The 24,089-nt window shown below is 42.4% G+C and overlaps 1 protein-coding gene across 1 annotated transcript; it reads left to right on the top strand.

Moving 5' to 3' along the window:
* Positions 1-55: 55 nt before the first annotated feature.
* Positions 56-19,730, top strand: NDUFB5 (NADH:ubiquinone oxidoreductase subunit B5). Its single transcript, XM_004708604.2, has 6 exons — positions 56-196; positions 6,653-6,741; positions 9,280-9,346; positions 11,489-11,550; positions 13,281-13,387; positions 19,495-19,730. The coding sequence occupies exons 1-6, from the start codon at positions 73-75 to the stop codon at positions 19,613-19,615; spliced, it is 570 nt and encodes a 189-aa protein (XP_004708661.1). The 5' UTR covers positions 56-72; the 3' UTR covers positions 19,616-19,730.
* Positions 19,731-24,089: the final 4,359 nt, after the last annotated feature.

The raw sequence follows: 24,089 nt of genomic DNA, 5'->3' as shown, positions 1-24,089 counted from the left end.
CACCCTCATGGGTGAACTGGTCCTTTCGACTCCCATGATCCTCTTCGCTTCTTCCGCTTGCCCGGAGTAGCCATGGCGGCCATGAGCTTATTCCTGCGGTCTTCGGTCACTGCGTTGGGACTGCTGTCCGGCCGCCGCGTGGGCACGCGACTCGGGCCCGGCGGCCTCCTCGCCCGCGGCCTTCCGAAGACTGACGGTGGGCGCTGATCTTGGGAGAAGCGCGCGCAGGGGGTACGGAGGGAGACCTGGAGGGCTCCCTGCCGTGACCTTGGTGGGGTCCCGAGGGAGCTGGGGGAAATTGGGAGCTCGGGGCTCGAGAAGAGACGCGGAGCAGAGGCTGTGGGATGAGAATGTAGAGATAGAGCGATCTCAGTCGAACTGTTGGTTAATATTTGTAAAGCATTTTGCCGTTCGAATTGATAACTCATTTGTCTATGCTGCTGAACCTAGGAAGGAAAAAGGCTGAGAGACCCTTGTCTCTCAGCCCCCAAGATTTTGGTATTTTCACTTGCACCAAGGTCTAGTCCCACGAGATAAGTCATACTGCCTAGGAGCCCATCCACAAGTAAGGGTGCAAGGACGGTAACTCTGCAGGCACAGTACCCAGAGAGCCCACGATTCTCAGGGATCCGAGAAACAACATTTCAATCTTTTTAAGGAGGGGGGGGGGGATCTTATTAATGGTTATGAGCTGATGAATCCAGCCCGGCTTGTATGCCTATTTTATCAATGCATTTATTTATAAAATGTCGTTTCAAACATCTTTTTGTAAAGACAGAAGTACCGGTTGTTGGGCTCCATCAAGTTGGTTCAGGCTTAGAGAGACACTGTACACCCGAAGGAAACACGGCCCGGTCCCTTGCCAGCCTCACAATTGTTCCTACGTGTGAGGCCCCGGTTGTAGCCACAGGTGCCAATCCATCCTGTGGAAGATTTTCCTCTTTTTCGCTGCCTCTCTGTCAAGCACAGTGTCCTTTTCCAGGGACTGGTCTCTCGTGATAACCTACCTATCCAAAGAAGGGGACTTGAAGTCTCGCGCTTTTCCCTTAGGGGCATTCTGGACGTACTTTTTGTTGTTGTTTTTTAAGGTGTCAGCAAGCTAACTTTTTTTCACAGGCAATGGGGACTCCATGCGAGTTTTTAAAACCACTGTTTTTTTCCACTTCAAGCTTTTTGTGCATTATAAAAACTGAGAAGCAAGGAGCAAAACGCAAAGAACACAAAAGGCATCCAGAATCATTTTGATGATTTCATACATTGTGACACATCTTTGCATACCCTGTGCATGTATATAAATGACTGAGCATACAATTTTAGGTGGTTGAGGTCACACAGTATGGATTCATGCATTTTTCCTCCCACACATCATGAATATTTACCAATTCAAAGTCCCTAAGCCATGATATTTTGACAAGCAAGAATATAATACGCTGACTCAACCAGAAAAAGAAACAATAAAATCCCATGGGGAGGAGAAAAACATTCATAAAAGACAAAAATGGTTAACAGGCCTCTAGATAAGGGTTACAATTAAAATACTGCACTCCCTTAATGTTCGTAAAACAAGAGGACACTCAGTCTAATGCTTCTAAGAAAATTATCAGATTTTAAACTATTAAAATATTACCAAGGTGTTTCCCCTGAATTTAATGGATTTCTATAGTACAGCCAAGAGATGCACACCTACATCGACGGTTATCATCCAGATGCAAATACAGGCACAGACTTGAATACACGTCTCCCCTTGCATGTCGTGCTGCCACCAGCCTAACCAATCTTGATGTATACTGCTCAAAGGTGGATTAATAATTCCATGTTCAAGAGGCTCTTCTAAGTCATAGCAAAAAGATATTTACAGATTGGTTAACTAACTCACTAGTACTTTTTATCATACATTGTCACTGCAAGACATCTAAAGAGCTTAGATGCTGTAAAATAATCTGGGCATACTACTTATGAGACAGATTTGTTTGTTCTGGCCGTCCGCGGTACTTCCTCATTCCCTGGCCTACTTTCACATACAGGTGAGGCCACTGGAAATATCTTGGCTTTGGGCTGATGGTTTGATACATTAGTCCTCAAAGTGACATCTTTACCCTTAAATACTTTAAAGAGGTCTTTGACTGCAAATTTACCCCATGTTTGATTCCGTGATGGCTGCTTCCCTTGACTGTGGATTCAAGCAAAATGAATTCCTGGACAACTTCAATCTTTTCTCCATTTATTATGAGGTGGCCTGATGGTCCGGTTGTGAGGATTTGAAGTTTATTTATATTTGAATTGCTATCCATACTGAAGGCTGTCCTCACTAAGCAAGGTTGTCATCTATAATTACAGCTTGCTATTAAGTCTTCCTTCCATCCGGATCCTGTATTCTTCGGCATATAGTCCAGCTTTCTCCCACAAGTAGCTGATGGTTTGACCTTATGGTTAGCTGTCCGACAGCCCCACCAGTATACTTAACTACTCAGAACCTGCCTTTCCTCATCTGTAAAACAACCTCCCCCAAAGTTGTGAAGAATTAATGTACTAAAACATTCAGTGGGAAAGAGCTACAGCACGTGCCATTAGCCATTGACAAGACCCTCCGGTCACATGTTTGTTAACTATCCCGTACTGTTGTGTTGTAACATAACAGTCTTCCCTAGTGAAAACCTGCCTTGAAAAGTAAACATAAAGGCATGCATGTATTTCATTCAAAGTATCCTATCAAATGACTCCAAAAGTGAGCTTAACTTCTCCGTTCAGCTGCAAGGAACTTCAGTGGGGGGAAATATATGAAAATTTAAACCATAAGTTATGGTTTTGAAGAATATTAACCCAGGTAGGGCAGATGTGAAACTTCCACCAGATTATGGGGGATAGTTTTAACAGATGAAATTGGCAGAAAAATAATGAGTTTTCTGATATGCTGGGTCATGGTCCCTTGGGATAGGTAGGTATTGAGAGCGAAAGACTTTAAAAAAAGAGAGTGTCAGGTTGAGGGGGTTCCCCAACACTAGAATGGGTCCTCAGGAGCAACTTTGCGACAGTGGAAAATATTAACGGCAGACACACAGCAGGGCACAGGGGCTCCTCGTCCCATGCAAGGACTGACAGAGTGCATGTGTTTTCCAATAGGTATATATGATGGGGCTTACAGATCTTTCATAAGACATGCATATCATACAGCTCACATATTACATAGTCAATGAGTAATATCATAAGCTGGTAACAATAAATAAAGCAATGAGGTGAATCATTGTCTTGATCCAGTACTAGTTGACCTGGGCTCCCTCTGAGCAACCAGGGGGTTGCTACATTTTACAGTGGGCTGGCTATAGAACCTGATTGCTTTTATCTACAGATAACCTTTAGGCATTGTGAAGTAGATTAACCTTATATAGTAGCTCCTATATGACAGTTCTTTTATGGGGGATTATTGTAGGGACTCTGTCCAGTCATGTGAATGTATATTAAGATTTACTCATAACTGTGAGAGTCTTCCCCCACCAGAGTGGCCTTTCTAGACCTGTCATTATGAGCATGGCTGGTTTAGCTGTATTACATTCTCATCCAGTTAGAGATGAGTTACCAGTTAGAGATGAGTTATCCAGTTACCACAAGAGAGACTGCATTCAAGCCAAAATATCTTGACTCATTTTCTAGCTTCCTCGGGGTCATCAACAGTTATTTTTAGCAGAAGAGGCATTAGTTGTGGACTTCAGAAAGATGTTTGTGAAGATTAGACTGTCGTAGAGGGGATGTCACTTAAGCCAGTGAGGTTACCAGAGCATGGAAAGAATGGAGAGTCGGAGTCATCGGATCAAGAGTGTTGACAGCTGGTGAAGAGGAACAGTGGAGATGACAGCTTTTTGTGTGCTTGAGATGCAGTAGTGCTGCGTTATTATCTGATCCTTGCAAACTCATCGTTACCAAAGATTGACTTTCCTGAGGCTATGTGCATTTCTACAAAAATGTTTATTGAAGCCTTAAAACCTGCTGATACTTCTAGTCTACTTCGGTTCAGGGAGACCCCATGTTTGTCAGGGTAGAGTGTGCTCTATAGGGTTGTCAGTGACTGATGTTTCAGAAGTCTGTTGCCAGGCCTTTCTTCTGATGCACCTCTGGGAGACTCCTACTTCCATCCTTTGGGTCAGCAATAGAGCATCTTAACCATTGCGCCACCCAGATACTCTATTGAAGCCCAGTTATTAGTAGCTGTGGAGCTAGTTCTGCCTCGTTGGGACCCCATGTATGCAGAGGCAATCTGCTGCATTGGGCTTGCAAGGCTGACATGGATATTAACTATGAGTTGGGCTGCTAACTGCCAGGTCAGCAGTTAGAAACCACCAGCTACTCTGGGGGAGAGATGAGGCGTTCGACTCTCTTAAAGTGTTATAGTCTCAGAAACCCATAGGGGCAGATCTCCCCTATCCTAAAGGGTCTCTGAGCCAGAATTGACTCGATGGCAATGAGTTTGGGTACTAATCTTTTAGAACCAGGTCTCTAGACCTGTCTCCTGAGGCATGCCGGGTGGGTTTGAACTGCCAACCTTTAGGCTAGTAGACAAATGTGTACCTGTTAATAAATAACCCAGCTGAGAAGCTCCAGGCTCCAGATACATGAAACATGACTATTTTGGTAGCAAGTGGACCTGTCTGATTTCCCGCAATTCTGGCAATCCCTTGGTTGTAAGCAGTGTTTGCCCTAATATTTTTAGATCGGAAGCAGATGGCCTTACTATATCAACAAATCACGAAGGCCCAAAACATCTGACAGAGTTTAGTGCAGTTATGAAACATACTGTAGAACAACTAATAGCCATAACAGTTCTCTGGCTTATTTAATGATATGAATAATTGTTGTTTAACGGTTAGATATATAAAAAGCAAGCCATTCACATGAGTAACCGACTACTGTTAGTAGAATGCGCCAGGCCCAGCTTTGCCCTACAGTTCTATCTCTTTGTGACACATCTATTTGTGTGGAAGAGCCATCGTGGCACAATAGTTCCTGTGCTCGGCTGCTAACTGAAAGATCAGTGAGTCAACCCCCAGCCGCTCGAAGGAAGAACGAACCCTCTCTTGTAAGAGGGGTCAGAAATCCTGTAGGTCAGAGTGTCTTACACTGTGGGTCATTATCATCAACTGAATAGTGAATCTAAAACATTTCTGGCAGTGCATGCCCGTATTGCAGATTTCTCAGGTAAAAAGGGATCATGGGTGGAAAAAGGTCAGAAGCCTTGCTGTAGGCCAACCCTCTCTGCAGGGCTCATTGTTACTATCTGAGCATATCCCATTATTGATACTTGTCTGATTCTGTAATGCAGAACCCAAGAGGCGGTCCATTTTATTTTCCAACAATATTGGAAATGACTTAATGGAACAAGCTGAAAGCTACCCTTTCACATGTCAGTCCTACTTCATTCCAATTCAGCACAGAGTAGCATAAGCCCTGTGTCTTGGGCAGCCCTTCAGACTCTGAAAGGCATCTGTCTGGGCCCCAGCTAGACTTTTCTTTTATGGAGGGAATCCAGGCAGAGCCTTATATTTGACTTGTATTGCAGTTGGTCCTTTTAGATTCACTCTTTTGCAAATGTGCATGAAGACACTTCATCATCATTGTCTGAGCCACTCGTGTGCAGCTAGAGGCCCGCCTCCAGGGCTCAACTTGTGAGAAATGCCATCTCACTCATCCAAGCCAGCCACAAAGTATTTGAAGACACAGGACTGTGAAAGGAGCCATGGGGAAGTTACTACATTAAGTAATTAGTATAGTTTGGGGTGTTATTAATCAACTCATTTAACTTGCTTTTCTAGGCTTGGAAGACACCACCCTCCCTGACACCTTCCACCTTCACGCTCCTGTCTGAGTAGGAACCTGCCCTCTGTACGCGTTCTTTTCTGACTCTGGGTCTTTCCATTGCTGTCCTAATGAACGTGCTTTGGGTTCACTGCAGAAGCAAAACCAGTGGTGTATTTGTACAGTATATAGAGAGAAGGGTCTAAGAAAATGGCTCACACAGCTGCTGAAGCAGACAGGTCCAAATCCAGGCAGGTTCCACATTTGTGGGTCAGATGTTAGACTGGAAGCTTCTGATTCGTAAAGCTGCAGGGCAGATGAACGCAACACTGGCAAGAAGACAACAGGCTGGTGGCTGCAGAGGTGACTGAATCCAGGATTGGCAGGCAATATGGCAGGCTGTACTTCACAACAGATTGTTCTTCAAGCAGTCCATGGTACCTTCAGTATTCAAACACGTCAATTCGTGGGCAATCTTCCTTAGTGGCCAACTTTGTGTCCCATGCATAGGAGGTGATTGACACTCCTGGGTCAGGCACGCCTTATTCTTTAAAGAGACGTCCTTGTTCTTCAGCACTTTGGAGAGGTCTTGTGCAGCACATTTGTCCACTGCGGTGTGTCACGTGATTTCTTGAGGGCTGCTTCCACGAGCATTGGCTCTGGAGCCGAACGTCCTCGACAGCTTCCATCTTTTCTCCATTATTTATTCGTTCCTGCCTTCAGAGATAAAAAGAGCCTTTTTATAAAATCTTAATTCATTATTAAACTTTTATGCATGTCTATCTTCTATTATAGCCTCTTTCACCTTAGACTGTAACAGTGTACTTGTGTGTGCTCAGTATAAAACGGGGTGTTTTAATATTTCTAGTTTCTGTTCGACACAGTGGAGGCCATGGGAAAAGACTGTTCATCATCAAGCCCTCTAGTTTCTACGACAAGCGTTTTTTGTCTTTACTGGTGAGTTAAAAGTAATTGTTGAACTAAACTCTCTACATACAAATAGCTTTTGTTTGTGTGTGCTAAGGTTTTTCCACCACCACCCCTTTTTTGTTTTACTTATTTAGACAGAAGCTTTAATTTAAAAAAATTTTTTTATTTGCTGAATTTATATTCTCTTGCCTCAGAAGATATTGAACTAGTGTACTAAGCTATGATTTGTTACTAAATCTTTTCGTAATTATTCAAACTTTCTGTAGAAAAAAAGGATTGATGTGAATTGAAGATAAAACTTGAGCAACCGTTTTTCTTCCTAAATGAATGAGGTTTTAAAGTAGAACCTACAGGAAGAAGAACAATAGACAAATGGAAAACGTTGAACCCAGATTCATTTCAGATGATTATTTGTATAACTAAAATATTCTTTAAATGACTAAAGAACTTACTGAAAGACATCTTTAAATAGCTCCCATGGAGCTTGGGGGTAGGTACCTGATTTTTAAATTTATATATTGTTCTTGATGTATGTTTTCTTTTTTTAATTTCCTGTGTGTATTATAAAATCAAGAACAATGACTTTTAGAAAGTAAAGCATGCCTTAAAAACAAAACAAAGTCTCCCTGCTGTAGAGTTGATGTCAATTCATAGTCACTCTGTAGGGCAAGGTAGAATTGCCCCTGGGAGTTTCTGGGAGTGCAACTCTTTTTTTTTTTAATAACAGTTTCATTGGTACTTAATCTACATACCACACAATTCAACAGTTCAATCATATCAAGAAGTGCTGTGCAATCATTACCACAATCAATTTTAGAACACCTTCCCCCCCACCTGCCATGGGTAAATGACTTTTAAAATGAGCTGTGTAATCACTATCAGTTCTAGTGCTCCCTCTCCCCTCCCACATACATTGTTTGCTCCCCCCACCTCCTCACCTTCCCCTCACCACGACCTCCCCTCTAAACCCTTGCATCAATGTAACTCTATACTGGAGTAGAAAAACCTCATCTTTCTCCCGAAGAGTGGCTGGTGGTTTAGAACTCCTGACTTGGCAGCTAGCAGCCCACTGGTAACCACTAAGAAGGACTCCTTAGTGCAATCTTAATTCCACAGAAAATGATTGCATTGCTGGGCTGGGGTACGCACTTTACCTTAGTGTCTCAAGACTCTGAAAAATCAAATTGTTGCCACCCTCTGACAGACCGTGTGAGCGCGGACTGAGCCCTGTGTTCTCTTGCACTCTCCCCCGACCCTCATTGTACCTGTTGACCCCTTGCTTTCTGGCCATGGCCAGCTCCTCTCATGGTGGCTGAAATAACCCTGATACTTTTATTCCTCTTTTTGGTACAACATTTTCTCATCAGTGTTCCATTATTTTACCCCCTAAAATGAAAAACCGCCAACTAATACATATTGCATTATACTTGTAAAATTGACAAACTAGAACAAAAAATGAAGAGGAGCCCTGAGGCATAGTGGGTTACACATTGTCTTGCTAGCCACAAGGTCAGCAGTTCAAAACCACTGGCCACTCCCCTAGAGAAAGAGGAGAAGATTTATAAAGCCAAGAAGGTCCATCAAACGAAATAAATTAACAGAGAAACCTCAAAAAAGGGGGTGGGGCGGAGACTTTACCCCTATAGGGTTTCAGTCTCCTAAACCCACAAAGGGTTGCTATGAGTCAGCATCAACTCGATGGCAGTGAGTTTTAGACAGAACCTCATGCTTTGAGAACAGTTTTGGCAAGTCACTGTTACTCAGCAGGCCACAGTTGAAGCTAGTGAGCTGCTTTGAGTTGTGCTACCAACGTCACCGATTGATTATATTTCCTCCTCCTATCCATCATGCTGTTAGCTTTTTTTAAAATCATTTTATTTTATTGGGGGCTCGCTTGTACAACTCTTATCACAATCCATACGTCCATTCATTGTGTCAAGTACATTTATTCATATGTTGCCATCATCATTTTCAAAATATTTTTTTTCTTCTTGAGCCATTGATATCAGCTCATTTTCCCCCTCCCTCACCCTCCTTCATGAAGACTTGATAATTTATATATATTTTTTCATGTCTTATACTGACTGGTTTCCCTTCACCTACTTTTCTGTTCATTTTCCTAGGAGGGGGTTATTTGTAGATCATTGTGATTGGTTCCCCCTTCCTCCCCCCACCTTCCCCTTACCCTCCTGGTATCACTACTCTCAATATTGATCCTGAGGGGTGTATCTGTCTTGGGTTCCCCATGTTGAGAGCTCTTATCTGTGCCTGTGTACATGCTCTGGTCTAGCTGGGTTTGTAAGGTAGAATTGGGGTCATGATAGTGGGGGGGAGGAAGCATTGAAGAACTAGAGGACTGTTGGCTTTTCTTAATCCTTACTTTTCTCCCCTTTTTTCAGGTGGTAATGTAGACACTAAAATCTAGAACAAAATAAAGGTACAGAAGTCAGGTATTTGGTAGTGCATCTTCAGTTGGGGAAAACCACATAAAAAGGATGATCGGAGGATGGTGACAGAGAAAGAGACCAGAATTGGTCATCTGAAATTAATTTTTTTTCTTAACAGAAATTCTACATTTTATTGACTGGGATACCAGTAGCAATTGGCATAACTCTGATCAATATATTCATTGGTAAGTCCCCCAAACTTTTACTTGGTAAAATTTTAAAGCATACATACATTAATGGAATAAAACAAACACCATGAGGATTTATTTTTAAATGGGCAAATCTTTTTTTTAAATCATTTTATTTTGGGGCTCGTACAACTCTTACCATAATCCATACATGCATCCATTGTGTCAGGCACATTTGTACATTTGTTGCCATCATCATTATCAGAACATTTACTTTCTGCTTGAGCCTTTGGAATCAGCTCCTCATTTTCCCCCCTCCTATCCCCAAACCCCCTCCCTCATGAACCCTTGATAATTATTATTATTTTTTTGTCATGGCTTACACTGTCCGATGTCTCCCTTCCCCCACTTTTCTATTGTCCGTCCCCCAGGGAGGGGGTTATATGTAGAACCTTGTAATCAGTTCCCCCTTTCTACTTCACCTTCCCTCCACCCTCCCATTATCGCCACTCTCACCACTGGTCATGAGGGGTTCATCTGTCCTGGATTCCCTGTGTTTCCAGTTCCTGTATGTACCAGTGTACATCCTCTGGTCTAGCCAGATTTGTAAGGTAGAATTGGGATCATGATGGTGGTGGGAAGGAAGCATTAGAGGAAAGTTGTATGTTTCATCATTGCTACACTGCACCCTGACTGGTTGATCTGACTCCCCGAGACCCTACTGTAAGAGGATGTCCAGTTGCCTACAGATGGACTTTGGGTCCCTATTCTGCACTTCCCCTCATTCACAATGATATGATTTTTTGTTCTTTGATGCCTGATACCTTATCCCATCGACACCTCGTGACCACACAGGCTGGTGTGCTTCTTCCATGTGGGCTTTGTTGCTTCTGAGCTAGATAGCTGCTTGTTTTCCTTCAAGTGTTTAAGGCCCCAGACACTATATCTTTTGATAGCTGGCCCTATCAGCTTTCTTCACCACATTTGCTTACGTACCCACTTTGGCTTCAGGGATCGAGCATCATGGAATGCCAGTTTAATAGAACAAATTGTTTTTGCATTGAGGGAGTACTTGAGTAGAGGCCCAATGTCCATCTGCTACCTTAATACTAAACCTATAAATATATGCACAGATCTATTTCCCCATCATCATATATAAATGTCCTTTGCCTCCTAGTTCTTTGCTCTATTTCCTTTTACTTTCCTCTGGTCCCACTATCATGCTCAGCCTTCATTTGGGTTTCAGTAATTCCTCTCAGTTACATTGCCCTTGATCAAACCCTACCAGGCATCATATACCCTCTTTGCCACCGATTTTGGATCGCTTGTTGTTCCTTGTCCCTGGGTTTGTTAACACCACTTCCTTTCACCCACCTCTCCCTCTCCCATGTCCCCCCTCCCCCCAGAACCATCAGTCCCATTGTATTCTTCTCCAGATTGTTTATCCCGCCTATCATATCTAGATAGACCTACAGAGATAATAATATGCACAAAGCAAGACAGCAAAACAAAGCAACAAGAAAATAAAACAACAACAACAAAAAGCAAATGACAAAAAAAAAAAAAAGAAAAGCCTGTAAATAGTTCAAGGTCTGTTTGTTGACCTTTAGGGGCTGTTTTCTGGTTGACTCTGATGGGCTGCCATGCCCTGGCCCCAAAGTCTATTTTTGATAATCCCTCGGGACTTCCTTGTTCTGCTCCCCTTGCTGTTCTGTTGCACGCCCTTAGTGTTTTGCCTTGGTGTGACACTCTGTCTCCAGTGTTGTACCCCATAGGGACATGGGTGAGTGAGGGATGTCGTGTTTCATAGTGGGCCCGGCCATATGGTCCTCTCTGTGCATTGGCTGCTCTGAGCAGGGATATCGTCCTCAAGGCTTGGTGGGCCAGGATGTGCGTCACTCTCTCTTCCTCCCCCTTCATTTGCTCCTGTGTGCTTCAGTCAGACATGTCCATTTCCCTGAGCTGTAGCTTCAGTGCTGTCCTATAGCATTGAAGAAAATTATTCTGGGTGGGGAGGGCAGCTGTCCATGTAGTTGGGATTGCGGCCAGTCCCTCAGACCTCTCTACTGGTTCTCTGCTTCATGCCAGTATAATGGTAAGTGGGCAGATCTTGATCTACAGTAGTTTCTCAGGTTATCTCAATGTGTATACTATATAGTTCTAAGGCTAAAGTTCAACATCACCGTTTTCTCTTGTTAGGTGAAGCTGAATTAGCAGAGATTCCAGAAGGCTATATACCTGAACATTGGGAATATTATAAGGTTAGTAGAAGACACAAATTCTTTATCTGTTAGATGTCCTATCAATGCCCTGGTTAATGTCTTGATTTAGCAATTACAGTATAGTTAGTTGTATGTTCAATTCCTAGTATTATGTCAACATATCTTTGTTCTGTTTTTATATGCAACTTCTCTTGGTAATTTTTTACATGGTTTTCATTATTTTGACTCATGCTTTTTCAAAGGTTACTCTGATAAGTGTTTCTGATCTACCAAAGTAACACTGATATTTTATCCTCTACATTCAATCCCTTGGCAAACATTTTACTAATGCTAACATGAGCTGTCATCTATTAGCAGTTATTATGCAGCAGGTACTGCGTTAAAGTATTTTTCAGAGATTATCTCATCTTATGTAAAGGGTACTATTATTATTCCCTTTTAGAGATGAGGAAGCTAAAGCTTAAAGGATGTTAAAGGACTTGTCCTAGGGAGGGCCAGAATGTAAATTGAGACCTTCTCACTCCAAAGGCTGCACTGCTGGTCATTACACTCTAGTGTATCCGCTGCCCAAACCCAGGGTGGCATATCTGTTCCTTGTCATTACACGTGTTGTACTAAGAAGGCCTGGGAAACAGAGCCTGTGTGTATAATCTGAATGAGTGATAGTTCAGAAAAGAAACATTTCATTATTGATGTCAAAACTAGACTAATTAATGGAAAGAGCTCTGTGTTAGTCTGGGTAGACTAGAGAAACAAATTCATAAACACGCATATGTATATGAGGGAGAGGTTTATAAACAAGAGCTATTGTACATTAAGAAAACATCCCAGCCCAGTCCAGATTAAGTCCATAAGTCTGATATTAGCCCATATGTCCTATACCAATGTATAAAGTCCTCTTCAGACTCACGAAACACATACAATGATGCCAAATGCAGGACGACCCTGTAGAAAGTCTTTGGGTCCAGTGGCGTTGTAAGCATTTCAGTGTTGGCAGGGGTCTCTCTGTGGCTTCTCCGGCTTCAGAGGTCTGATTGCGTCCATGTGGCTTGACTTCTGCAATGTCTCCCAGGGAGTAGCAGAGAGAAAGAGAGGAGTCTTACGCCTCCAAGGAGGAAGTACCAGATTTCCCAGAATTCTCAGGAGAAGGCCATGCTCACACAGACGTCTCATTGGCTATCTTCAGATTGACAGCCTAGACTCCACCCCTATGCTATTAATCCTTAAATTGACACCAGATTAGGTGACTACCACAAGCTCTATTTTTAGATCACCAAATTCTATTTAAAGAGGCCTGGTGGCAGAGTGGTTACACATTGGGCTGCAATCCATAAGATCCACAGTTCAAAGCCACCAGCTGCTGTACAGGAGAAAGTTGGGGCTTTCTACTCCCATAAACAGTTCCAGTCTCTGAAACTCAACAGAGAAAGTTCTACCCTGTCCTATAGGATCACTGAGTCAGCATCAACTCAGTGGCAGAGAAAATGAATTGTAGCTTTAGCTCCTGAATCTTCCAGTTACGATGTTTAGCATGGTGTAAGGGGAAAAGTGCGAGCTCTGGAGTTTTTATATTTACTTGTCTAGAAAATGGGGATAAAAATACCATCCACTCATGGATTAAGATTATTTAAAATTAAGAAAGTAGTTGTCGTAGGTAATATGTTGACTTACCTAACAAAATGGTCAATTTTAAAGAACAGTATAACCACAAAAGCAAAGTGTTATTCAGAAATGGATGTATTTTTAACCAATTTTATCTTTTCTGATAGCATCCTATATCAAGATGGATTGCCCGTAATTTCTTTGACTCTCCCGAAAAGAATTATGAAAGAACGATGGCTATCCTTGAAATTGAAGCTGAGAAAGTGGAATTACGGTAAAGGGGAGTGGGACGGAAGTAAATCCTGGTATTCTCGTATGACATACTAGAAGGAAAAAGTAAGACTGTTTCAACACTGTAGGATACTCCATATATAAAAATGAAGGTAGGAGAGGCTTTTCTTGGTTAGAATAGGAATTATGAGTTCGAAACTAGGAGACCCTAGCTGCTGTCAGGTGCCATCAAATGAATGTTGTCTGGTCCTGTACCATCCTCACACGCACTGCAGGGTCTGAGCCCAGTGTTGCACGTACTGTGTCCGGCCGGCTCCACTTTACCAAGCATGCTGTCTTTTTCTGGGTGATTTGTCCTCCTTTACGATGTCTCCAAACAAACGAAAGTCTCACCATCCACAGTTTAAGACGCATTTTGGTTTGTCTTTCTTCTGGCTGCTGACTGCACATTCTTTACCAACAGCACCGTTTGAATGTATCGATTCTGCTTTGCTCTTCCTTTTCCCTGGGCCACCTTTCCCGCGTCTAAGCTGGTGCTAGGTGTCGGGAATTGGTTCTGACGCACAGCCCTCCTGTGGGCAACAGAACAAAACACTGCCTGGTTGGGTGCCAGTATCACCAGTGTTCTGGTGTTTGAGCCCATTGTTGTAGCCACTGCCTCAATCCATCCTGTGGAGGACTCTTTTCTTCTTCGCTGCCCCTCTACTTTAGGAAATGTGATATCCTGCTCAGGGACTGGTCTTTCGGGACAACATGACCAAAGCACATGAGAGGAAGCTTCGTCATCCTTGCCCCTAAGGAGCATTCTGGCCATTCTTCCTACACAGATTTGTTTGTTCTTTAACAGTCCATGAAGCTTCTTTGCCAGCACCATAATTCAAATGCACCCATTGCCTTTCTTATTTGATGTCTAACTTTCACGTGCATAGAAGGCAATTGAAAATGACGTTTCGGGTCAAACGAACCTTAATCCGCAGAGTAACATCCTGTCTTTGCAACACTTTAAAGAGGTCTTGGGTACCAGATCTATCCGATGCAACCCGTCCTTTGATCTCTTGTGTGCCGATTCCATGAGGATTGATTGCATATCCAAGCAATATGAAGTCCTTGACTCCTCCCATCTGGATTTTGGTCTTCTTTGTTGAAAGCTGTAATCCATAATGAAGGCTACAGTTATTTATCTTCCTTAACCAGTGCTACAAATCCTCAGTTTCAGCAAGCAAGTTTATGTCATCTGCATACCACAGGCTATTAATAAGCCTTCCTCCAATCCTGATGCCACATTCTTCGTCATATAATCCAGCTGCTCTGATGATTCACTCAAGTTACTGATTGAATAAGTATGGTTAGAGGGTACAACCTTGTCACGCACCTTTCCTGTTTTTAAACTATGCCGTATTCTCTTGTTCGTTTCTCACAACTGCCTCTTGATTCATGTACATATTCTACATCAGCACAGGAAGTGTTCTGGAATTCCCATTCTTCTCAAGATTATCCATAGCTTGTTTTGAACTACACAGTGGAATGCCTTTGCATAGTCAGTAAAATACAAATAAGCATCTTTCTGGTGTTCTCTTCTTTCAGAATCCATCTGACATCAGCAATGATATCCCTTGTTCCACATCCTCTTCTGAATCTGACCGGAACCTCTGGCAACTCCCTGTCAGTGTATTACTACAATCGTTATTGAATGTCTTCCACAACATTTTACTTGCATGTGAGATTAATGATATTCTATAATTTGAGCATTCTATTGGGTCACATTTCTTTGGAATGGGCATAAATATGGATCTCTTCCAGTTAGTCAAGTAGCTGTCTTTCCAAAATTCCTAGCTGCCAGTACTTAATCAGCTTGGTGAAACCTTTCCATTTGTTTGATTTTGGCTAATGCTTGTTTTCAGCTGTTTGGGGTGCAGCTTGAACTTCTGTTAGTGCCATTGGTTTTTAGTCATGTGCCAAGCTCTTGAAATGGTTACATGTCAACGAGTTGGTTTTGGTACAGTGACTGTGTTCTTTCTCTCTTCTTTTGGTGCTTCCTGAATCATTCAATATCTTGCCCATAAAATCTTTCAGTTTTGCAACTCAAGACTTGAATTTTTGTTGTTTTACTTTCAATTTCAGATATGCTAAGCATGTTCTTCCTTTTTGGTTTTCTAACTATAGATCTTTGCATATTTCATTATAGCATTTTACTTTGTCTTCGCTAACTGTCCCTTGAAGTTTTCTGTTCCACTCTTTCTTGTGGGATACAGACAAATTTCTCCCAAGTTGTCTCCCCCAAATGTATGCCAAACTTAGCTGCTTGCTACACAAGGCAAACGACAGAGGTCAATGAAAGCATTTCAGAGCTTACTCTCCCTAAGGGTTGTCAGCCATCTAGAGCAATCAGACTGTATAGTCTTTCCCACCCTAAGTAGGGCCCACTCCCTTCTGATAAGGATAGTCGATTGTGTCCTTGAAGGAGAGCCCAGGGAGGTCAAGCCCACTCAAGGGTGACCAAGGTTAAGCTGGCATATTGAGTCTAAGGTCTGCCCATCTTGTCACGTATATACCCCTAGTCCCTCCCCTTTCTATTACGTGCACACCCCTAGTTCATCCCCTTCCTTTCGTGCTTATGCCTATTGTACATCAGTCCCCTGCTGTGATGTGTATGCTTATTGTACAGCCCCTTCCTTTGATGTGTGTGGTTACCTGTAATCACACCCCAAAGTATATATGGGCCTGGGCCAAAAATAAAGAGACTCCTCCTGCCCTCTCTGCCCATGCTGTGCGCAGACTTGCCTGGTGAAATCATGGCCATTCAGGAGGTGAGCTTGCTACCATGAAATGTGTCTGACTCCTTTATTTCACCTTCTCTTCTCTTATTCTCTATGACTTTACTATAATCTTTATATATCATAACCGAACAATTGCGCCTATTAGACCCGTGATATAGTTGTGAGGGGCTGGTTTCCCCCACACTTTCTAAATAAAGATCTTTGCATATTTCATTATAGCGTTTTACTTTGTCTTCTCAAACTGTCCCTTGAAGTTTTCTGTTCAGCTCATTGAGTTCATCCTTCTGTTTGCCTTTGCCGCTCTACAATGAAGAGCAGGTTTCAGAGTCACTTCAGGTATCCACGTGGATCTGTTATTTCTTTCCTGTCTTTTTATGGCCTTTTGCTTTCTTCACGAATGATGCCCTGGATGTCCTCCCACAGCTCATTGGGTCTTCTGTCTTTAGTGTCCAGTGGGCCACATCTGTTCTTGAGGTGGTCTTGAAACTCAGGGAGATAGACTCAGGACTCGGGAGATAGACTCACAAGAGGTTTTATAGTCAACACAGTGAATGCTTTTACCTAATCTGTAAAACATGGGCACATGTCATTTTTTATATTACCCGAGCCTAGTGTGACTTGGCAAGTTTCTGTCAATGTATAGCTGCAGCCTTTTTTAAAATTACCTTCATCAAATTTTTGCTAGGATATAGTACTAGGGATTGTGCTAGACGATTGTGTCCTTCCTTTCATCGCCTTTCTTTGGAATGAATTTCTATCAGTTGATTAGCCAAGCAAATGTCTTCCAAATTTCTGACATAGTCAAGTAAGTGTTTCCAGGAGACTCTTAGGGGATGGTATCTATCTGATTTTAAAAATTCTTATAATATTATACTATTTTCTGTTTTTCTTGTTTGTTTGTGCAAGACAACTCTTCCCTCAATTTCTTTTCCTCTTGTGCCAGTCTTATTCTTACTGGTGACTTATGTTTACCAATTTCCTTCTTAAACATGGGAAAAAATGTGTATCTCAAAGTCTATCATTTGACAATACATTAATACAAATTGGGTCATTCTGCACCTTTTCTTCATTTCACATGGTGTAGCTAGTTGGTCTTTCCACCGTGTTACATGCGTCATTCTTTTTAATGGCTGTATCACATATTTCGTTGGATAGATGTGCTTTAATTTTTTTATTCCGTTGCCCATTGTTGGTATTTAGATTCTTTCCACGATTTTCTTCTATGACTCATAACACTGTCACGAGTACCCTCATATTTTTGCACAAATACACCATATTTAAAAAATTCCTAGCAGTGGCAAATGACCTATGCTCTTAAGCTCTAACTCAATGGCCAAACTTCAAAAAAATCGCACCAGTTGTCCTGCCCATCACCGATGTGTGATGATTCCAGTGTCTCCATAGCCGTCATTGTCAAGCTTATTGTTGATGAAATGAATCATATGCAAACATCTTTGCTGATACAGTAGTTGAGGAATGTTATTCCAATTGTATTTCTTTGTAAAGTTGAATCACTTTTCGTGTAACTTTCTAAAGTTTTCATGAGTATTGATTTGTACAAAAATCAAAGCAGCCTTATTTCTTGTTGCAGCTGGCCATTTGTCTTTTGACGATATAGCATTTTTTGGCCAAGTGGAACTGTTTTTATGCTTCCGATAATAAATGTTGCTCACACCTTTCGGCCTCATGCACAGAAGCATCTTAGGCCCAGCAGCATATGCAACCCTGCCCAGTTTCCTGCCATTCCCATGCTTGATTTTAGAGCAGACCAGTAATTTCTCGTACTTTTTAAAAGTAATTTTATTGGGGCTCTTACAGCTCTTATAACATTCCATATATCAATTGTATCAAGCATATTTGTACATATGTTTCCATCATCATTTTCTAAACATTCGCTTTCTACTTAAGCCCCTTGGTATCAGCTCCCCTCCCCACCCCCCACCCCCAAGCTAGTACATTTTGAAAACACTTACGACATACCCCAAAACTCACTGCCATCAAGTCAAATCTGACTCATAATGACCCTGTGGGACAGAGTAGAACTGCTCCTGTGGGTTTCCATGACTGTCACTCTTTATGGGAGTAGAAAGCCTCATGCTGTGTAGTAAGTATACTATATATTTAGTAATGATTGAATTGCTCTATTCATCATTTACTCATTTAATTACTGATAAATTTATCAGTTTGTTATTTCTTTAGCTTGAGATTTTTGTGCCATGCATGGTTTTCTGATTAATCAAATAAGTAAATGCATAACGCCAAAATATTTTAGAATGTCCATTCATGTTTTCTTTGGCTACTTTTCAATTTGAGCCAATCAGAGAGGTATAATTTGCATGCAGTAAACCTTGGCCTCTAGCTCAGAAGCAACAAAGCCCACATGGAAGAAGCACACCAGCCTGTGTGATCATGAGGTGTCGAAGGGATCAGGTATCAGGCATCAAAGCACAAAAAAAACATATGATTGAGAAGGAGGGGCAGTGCAGAGTGGAGATCCAGAGCCCATCTGTAGGCAACTGGACATCCCCTTACAGTAGGGTCTTGGGGAGTCAGATGAGCCAGTCAGGGTGCAGTGTAGCAACGATGAAACATACAACTTCCCTCTAGTTCTTAAGTGCTTCCTCCCCACCACCATCATGATCCCAATTCTGCCTTACAAATCCGGCTAGACCAGACGATGTACACTGGACAGATAGGAACTGGAAACAGGGAATTCAGGACAGATGAACCCCTCAGGACCAGTAGTGAGAGTGGCAATACCGGGAGGGTGGAGGGAAGGTGTGGTACAAAGAGGGAACCGATTACAAGGATCTACATATAACCCCCTCCTTGGGCGACGGACAATAGAAAAGTGGGTAAAGGGAGACGTCAGACAGTGTAAGACATGACAAAATAATAATAATTTATCAATTATCAAGGGTTCATGAGGGGGAGAGGTGTGGGGAAGGAGGGGGAAAAATGAGCTGATACCAAGGGCTCAAGTAGAAAGCCAATATTTTTTAAATGATGATGGCAACAAATGTATAAATGTTTTTGACACAATGGATGTATGTATGGATTGTGATAAGAGTTGTATGAGCCCCCCAGTAAAGGATTTTTAAAAATAAATAGAAATAAACCTTGGCCATTAAATTCCGTGAATTTTGGACAAAAGTACATGCTTATGTGACCATCACTGCAATACCGGTCATTTTGATAACCCAGAAACACTCCTATGGGCCACTCTCCCAGCCCATCCAGTCATTCCCATCTGGTACTCTTGGCCTCAGTCTGCTACAGACCGGCTGTAACTTCATTCTGTTTTGAACTTTGTTGCTTTTTAACTTTACCACTGGCCTTGCCAGATTCACTGTTGCTTTTCCATGTGTTCCAGGTTAAAGGAGCTGGAAGTGCAGGCCTTAATGCGGGCGAGAGGTGACGGGCCCTGGTATCAGTATCCGACTATCGATAAAGCACTTATTGATCACTCTCCAAAAGCATCTCCTGACAACTAAGCGGTTTTTCCTCCCAAATACAAAGTGTGTTCTCTTTAGTGAAAATAAATGCATCAATACGTTCTGTATGTTTGCTCTCTCTGATGAATAAAAGAGTGTCTGTCTTTGTCTTGTTTCTCGTTGTTGGTTCCAATGAAAGCTTTCGGGAGATATAAAATGTTACCAGTAAAAAGTGGGAGGGAGAGGAGTGTGCAAACTCAAGTTGTTTTCCTTTTTGATGAATAGAATTTCAGAAGAGAAGGCTAATTCTTCTCAGCATCAGGGAGTATCTATATTAATTTGTACATACACCTGTATTGTCGACCAAGATCCTCCAGTGGCAGCTCATGATTTTAAATCGCACAGGAAGTATTGAAATCCTGTATTTTATAACATTCGAGGAAAACATGTTCTTCCACTGAGCGGGGGTGGCTTTGAACTGTAGACCTCGCAGTTAGCAGCCTAGTCCTTAATCCACTCTGCCACCGAGGTCCTCCAAAACATTTTTTTTTTCTTTTTTAACATTTTATTAGGGGCTCACACAACTGTTATCCCAATCCATACACACATCAATTGTGTAAAGCGCATTTGTACATCGTTTCTCAAAACATTTTCTCTCCATTTAAACCCCCGACATTAGGTCCTCATTTTTCCCCTCCCTCCTCGCTCCCCCCTCCCGCATGAGCCCTTGATAGTTTATAAATGGGTATTTTGTCATATCTTGCCCTGTCTGACGTCTCCCTTCACCCACTTTTCAGCTGTCGGTCCCCCAGGGAGGAGGTCACACACAGTTCCATGTAATCGGTTCCCTCTTTCCTACCCATTCTCCCTTTACGCTCCCTGTTTTGCCACTCACACCACTGGTCCTACAGGGCTCATCCGTCCTGGATTCCCTGTATTTTCAGTTCCTATCTGTACAGTGTACGTCCTCTGGTCCAGCCAGTCTTGCAAGATAGAATTCGAGTCATGGTAGTGGGAGCGGGGAGGAAACCTTTAGGAACTAGAGGAAGATTGTATTTCTCATCATTGTTACATCGCACCCTGACTGGCTCATCTCCTCCCCGAGACCCCTCTGCAAGGGGACCTCCAAAACATTTTCAAGATAACAACACTTGACATTTTATTCTTGCTTTTTATTAGATATGTCCATTTTTCTTAGATTTCATTCATGTAGGACTTAGTTCTTAAAATTTTCTAATGTGTTGCTTTAATTCGCAGTGGCCCCAAGGTCAGGACATCACACAGACTGAAGAGCAGCTCTGGCAAGGCTGTGGGCTGCGTACTCGGACTGCACAGCTGAGACGGGAAGAACTCAGAGATGAGCCAGTGTAGTTGCTTTTTCTCACATAAGTTTATTCTTTTTTTTTTTTTTTTTATAAGTTTATTCTTGAATGCACAGCGGGCCTCCAAGACACCACTTCAATCTAACAATCGGGCCAGCAGATGTTCTAGCAGGGAATCCAGATGTTTACACAGAAATGGAGTCAAGGGTCAGCACCAAGAACAGCTGGCGTTTTGCCAGATTTCTTAATTCCACCTGTGGCCAGGGGGGGGGCCTTCGCTTTGAGCTCCTCGAGTTACGTCAGGTGTTTCTGTTTGAAAGCCTGGTCTTCCTTGTCTATCGGGCTTCTTGCCGTCTTCTCTACCTGGCAAGGCACCTGCCCGCCCCTTTCCCAGGCCTGCTACCAAAAAATAGGCCACTTAGGATTTCTTAAAGGGCGTTTGTAGGTACTACAGAAGTTGAACAGGGTGACAGCAAACACTACAAAATGTTAAAGCTGAAAATCTTAACGTTAGTTATCAAGGATTTATTGTACTAAACTTTTCATGTTATTTTCAGAATGTTGTAAGATACTATCTGCGTTTTACAAATGAGAAACTCGTGGTTTAGAGATTCTAAATGCAATTTTTTCTCACTGCCATCGAGTCAATAACTCATAGTGACCCTATAGGAAGGGGTAGAACTGCCCCTGTGGACTTCTGAAATGAACTTTATGGAAGTAGAAAGTCTCGTCTTTCTCCGGAGAAGCAGCTGTTGGTTTTAAACTGCTAACCTTGCAATTAGCTGAATGCATAACCCACTATGTCACCAGGGCTCCTTTGAAATACATAATATAGTAATAAGCATCTAAAATAGGCTTTTCAGCATCGAAAGTGGCTTTTGACTTCATTTTCAAACCTGTAACAGTCACTATTCCTCATGAAAGTAAAAGTGTCCTCAGGTCAGGGGTCTACATATAACTTCCTCCCTGGGGAACGGACAACAGGAAAGTGGGTGAAGGGAGATGTCGGACAGTGTAAGATACAACAAAATGATTTATAAATTATCAAGGGTTCATGAGGGAGGTGGGGAAATGAGCTGATGCCAAGGGCTTAAGTGAAGAGCAAATGTTTTGAGAAGGATGAGGGCAATGAATGTACAAATGTGCTTGATGCAATTGATGTATGTATGGATTGTGATAAAAGAGTTGTATGAGCCCCCAATAAAATGATTTTTTTTTTAAATCAGGGTTCAAAAGACTACCAGAAGCCAGATAGAAAAATTGACTCTACTGCCCAAACAAGCAAGCAAATTAAAGACCAGCTCAGGCCATTTGCTCAGCTGTTTGAGTCCCTGCTGTGTTTGGACAATCCAGCTAATATTATCCTTAGGGCTGGGTGCAAATTTCACTTCCCCAGCAAAGGGCTACCAGACACTCAGCACCTAGATTTTGTTCTGAGGATTCAGATGCATTCTAATTAAAAGCTCAGGCTAAATTCATTATCGAGTACACTCCGGCTCACGGTGTCCCTATGGACAGGACAGAACGACTCCACAGAGTCTTCTAGGCTGTCATGTTTAGGAAAGCAGGCTGCCACATCTTGTGAGAAGCGGCTGGTGGGCACGAATTGCCATCCTTGTGATTAGCAGTCCAGCACTTAACCTGGGCCACCGAACTCCTTGCAGTGCACTCACTCCACAGCTATGTGGGAGGAGTTGGGAGAAGGCAACCAAAACCAAACTGCCGGGGAGTCAAATACCCCACCCCCCAAGTTTGCAAGCATTTCTTGGATTTTTTAAATAAAGCTAATATGTTTATGTGAATTTGTATGCAAACATTTCCAACTCAAAAGCATAAGTTTATGATGCCTTGACCACTGTGCTTTGTAGGAGGGATGCAGTGGTCAGCACATGAGACATGTTGTCTCCAAAAACTGCTCTTCAATACAAAAGATAGAATTAAATTTTAAAAAATTAATGCACTGGGTTTGAGAAGAACAGGACACTGTTGCAACCAATGGAGGTCCCAAGCTAGCCTGAGGTGACCCGGAGTGATTGTGAGCAGGGACCTGGGCTTCCTAGAGGGAAGGGAGGCATGTTCTGAGCAGAGGAAGTCTTGAGAGGCAAGAGAATTGAACTGAAAAACATCTAGAGAAGCCTGGAATTTAGTGGATAAGTAGGAGAGGTGAGGAGAAAAAAGTAAATGTGGATCAGGTCACTCACAGTATGGCAGCTCTGGGTGAGCGATTTGGATTTTGCCTTCAGAAAAAATAACCCCACGCCCATTGCAATCTGGACAATTCTGACTCTTAGGGACACTTGTTTTTAGGTATTGTCAAATCACCCCCAACTCACCAACCACAAGTACCTAATAACAACAACATCAAGGCCTTGTGAAGGAGTCCTATTGGTGCAGTGGCTTACACCTAGGGTCACTATGAGTTGGAATCCACTCAATGGGAATGGTTAACTGAGTCTTGTGAATGATATAATTCTCAACATAATATTTTCCCTTTATCGCAGACCTTATACTTTTGTCCAGCGTTCCAGATTTTGGAAATTTGATTCTGTTGGTTAAATTGTTTTATCTACTCATCGAGTTGTCCTAAACGATGCATGCCCACAAAACATTTATTCAGAAAATAGCCTTCTTATCCCTGCAATTATTTAAAACTTATCATTCCTTTAAACACGAAGAACATGGTTATTTTATATTGTGTGTTTGAGGACTCAAATATCTGGAATCTTTCTCATCTGTTTTTGTGTATGGATTATTTCTGCTTGCTCTTAATCATGGTGCCTTGTTTTCTTGTGTGCTCAGTTATTCTTCAAATTCTATTTTCACTGTGAGCATTTTATTTTCCTTGTATTTGCATTTGCCAAGCATTATAAGCAGGCGCATTTTCAGTATGAAAAGGTCTCCCCAGATTGAGTCATACATGATCCACAGTAGAGTTATGAGGTAGTTAGTTTATTGTGCCAACCTGGCTGATAAATACATGTGGGATTAATTGAAGGGCAGAGGGATAAATGGATCAGTGAGCCTGACCTTTCCAGTTCTTGGGTCTCTTGCTTTGTGATGGTCGGACCAGGGTGCAGCTGCCTTAGCCAGTTTCCTGCTTCAGCTGGCAAGGCTCATTTCCTGCAAGACATCCCTGAGAAGAAGCCACATGGACCTACCCCGATGCAGCCCTGGGTGCTGGAGCAGCCGTCTGGAGACTCCTGCCAGTGCCG

This window comes from Echinops telfairi, unplaced genomic scaffold (assembly GCF_000313985.2).
Source record: "Echinops telfairi isolate 266 unplaced genomic scaffold, ASM31398v2 ScPeMD7_4225;HRSCAF=4972, whole genome shotgun sequence".
NCBI lineage: Eukaryota > Metazoa > Chordata > Mammalia > Afrosoricida > Tenrecidae > Echinops > Echinops telfairi.
Note: the sequence above shows the minus strand (reverse complement) of the source record. Positions and strands in the feature narration are given on the sequence as shown.

Bases quoted from the DNA above. Each gene is read 5' to 3' on its own strand.
- NDUFB5 (XM_004708604.2), top strand. From the start codon at position 73: ATGGCGGCCATGAGCTTATTCCTGCGGTCTTCGGTCACTGCGTTGGGA. The intron at 6,742-9,279 runs GTGAGTTAAAAG...TTTTCTTAACAG, and splicing joins AGCGTTTTTTGTCTTTACTG to AAATTCTACATTTTATTGAC. The intron at 13,388-19,494 runs GTAAAGGGGAGT...CATGTGTTCCAG, and splicing joins GCTGAGAAAGTGGAATTACG to GTTAAAGGAGCTGGAAGTGC.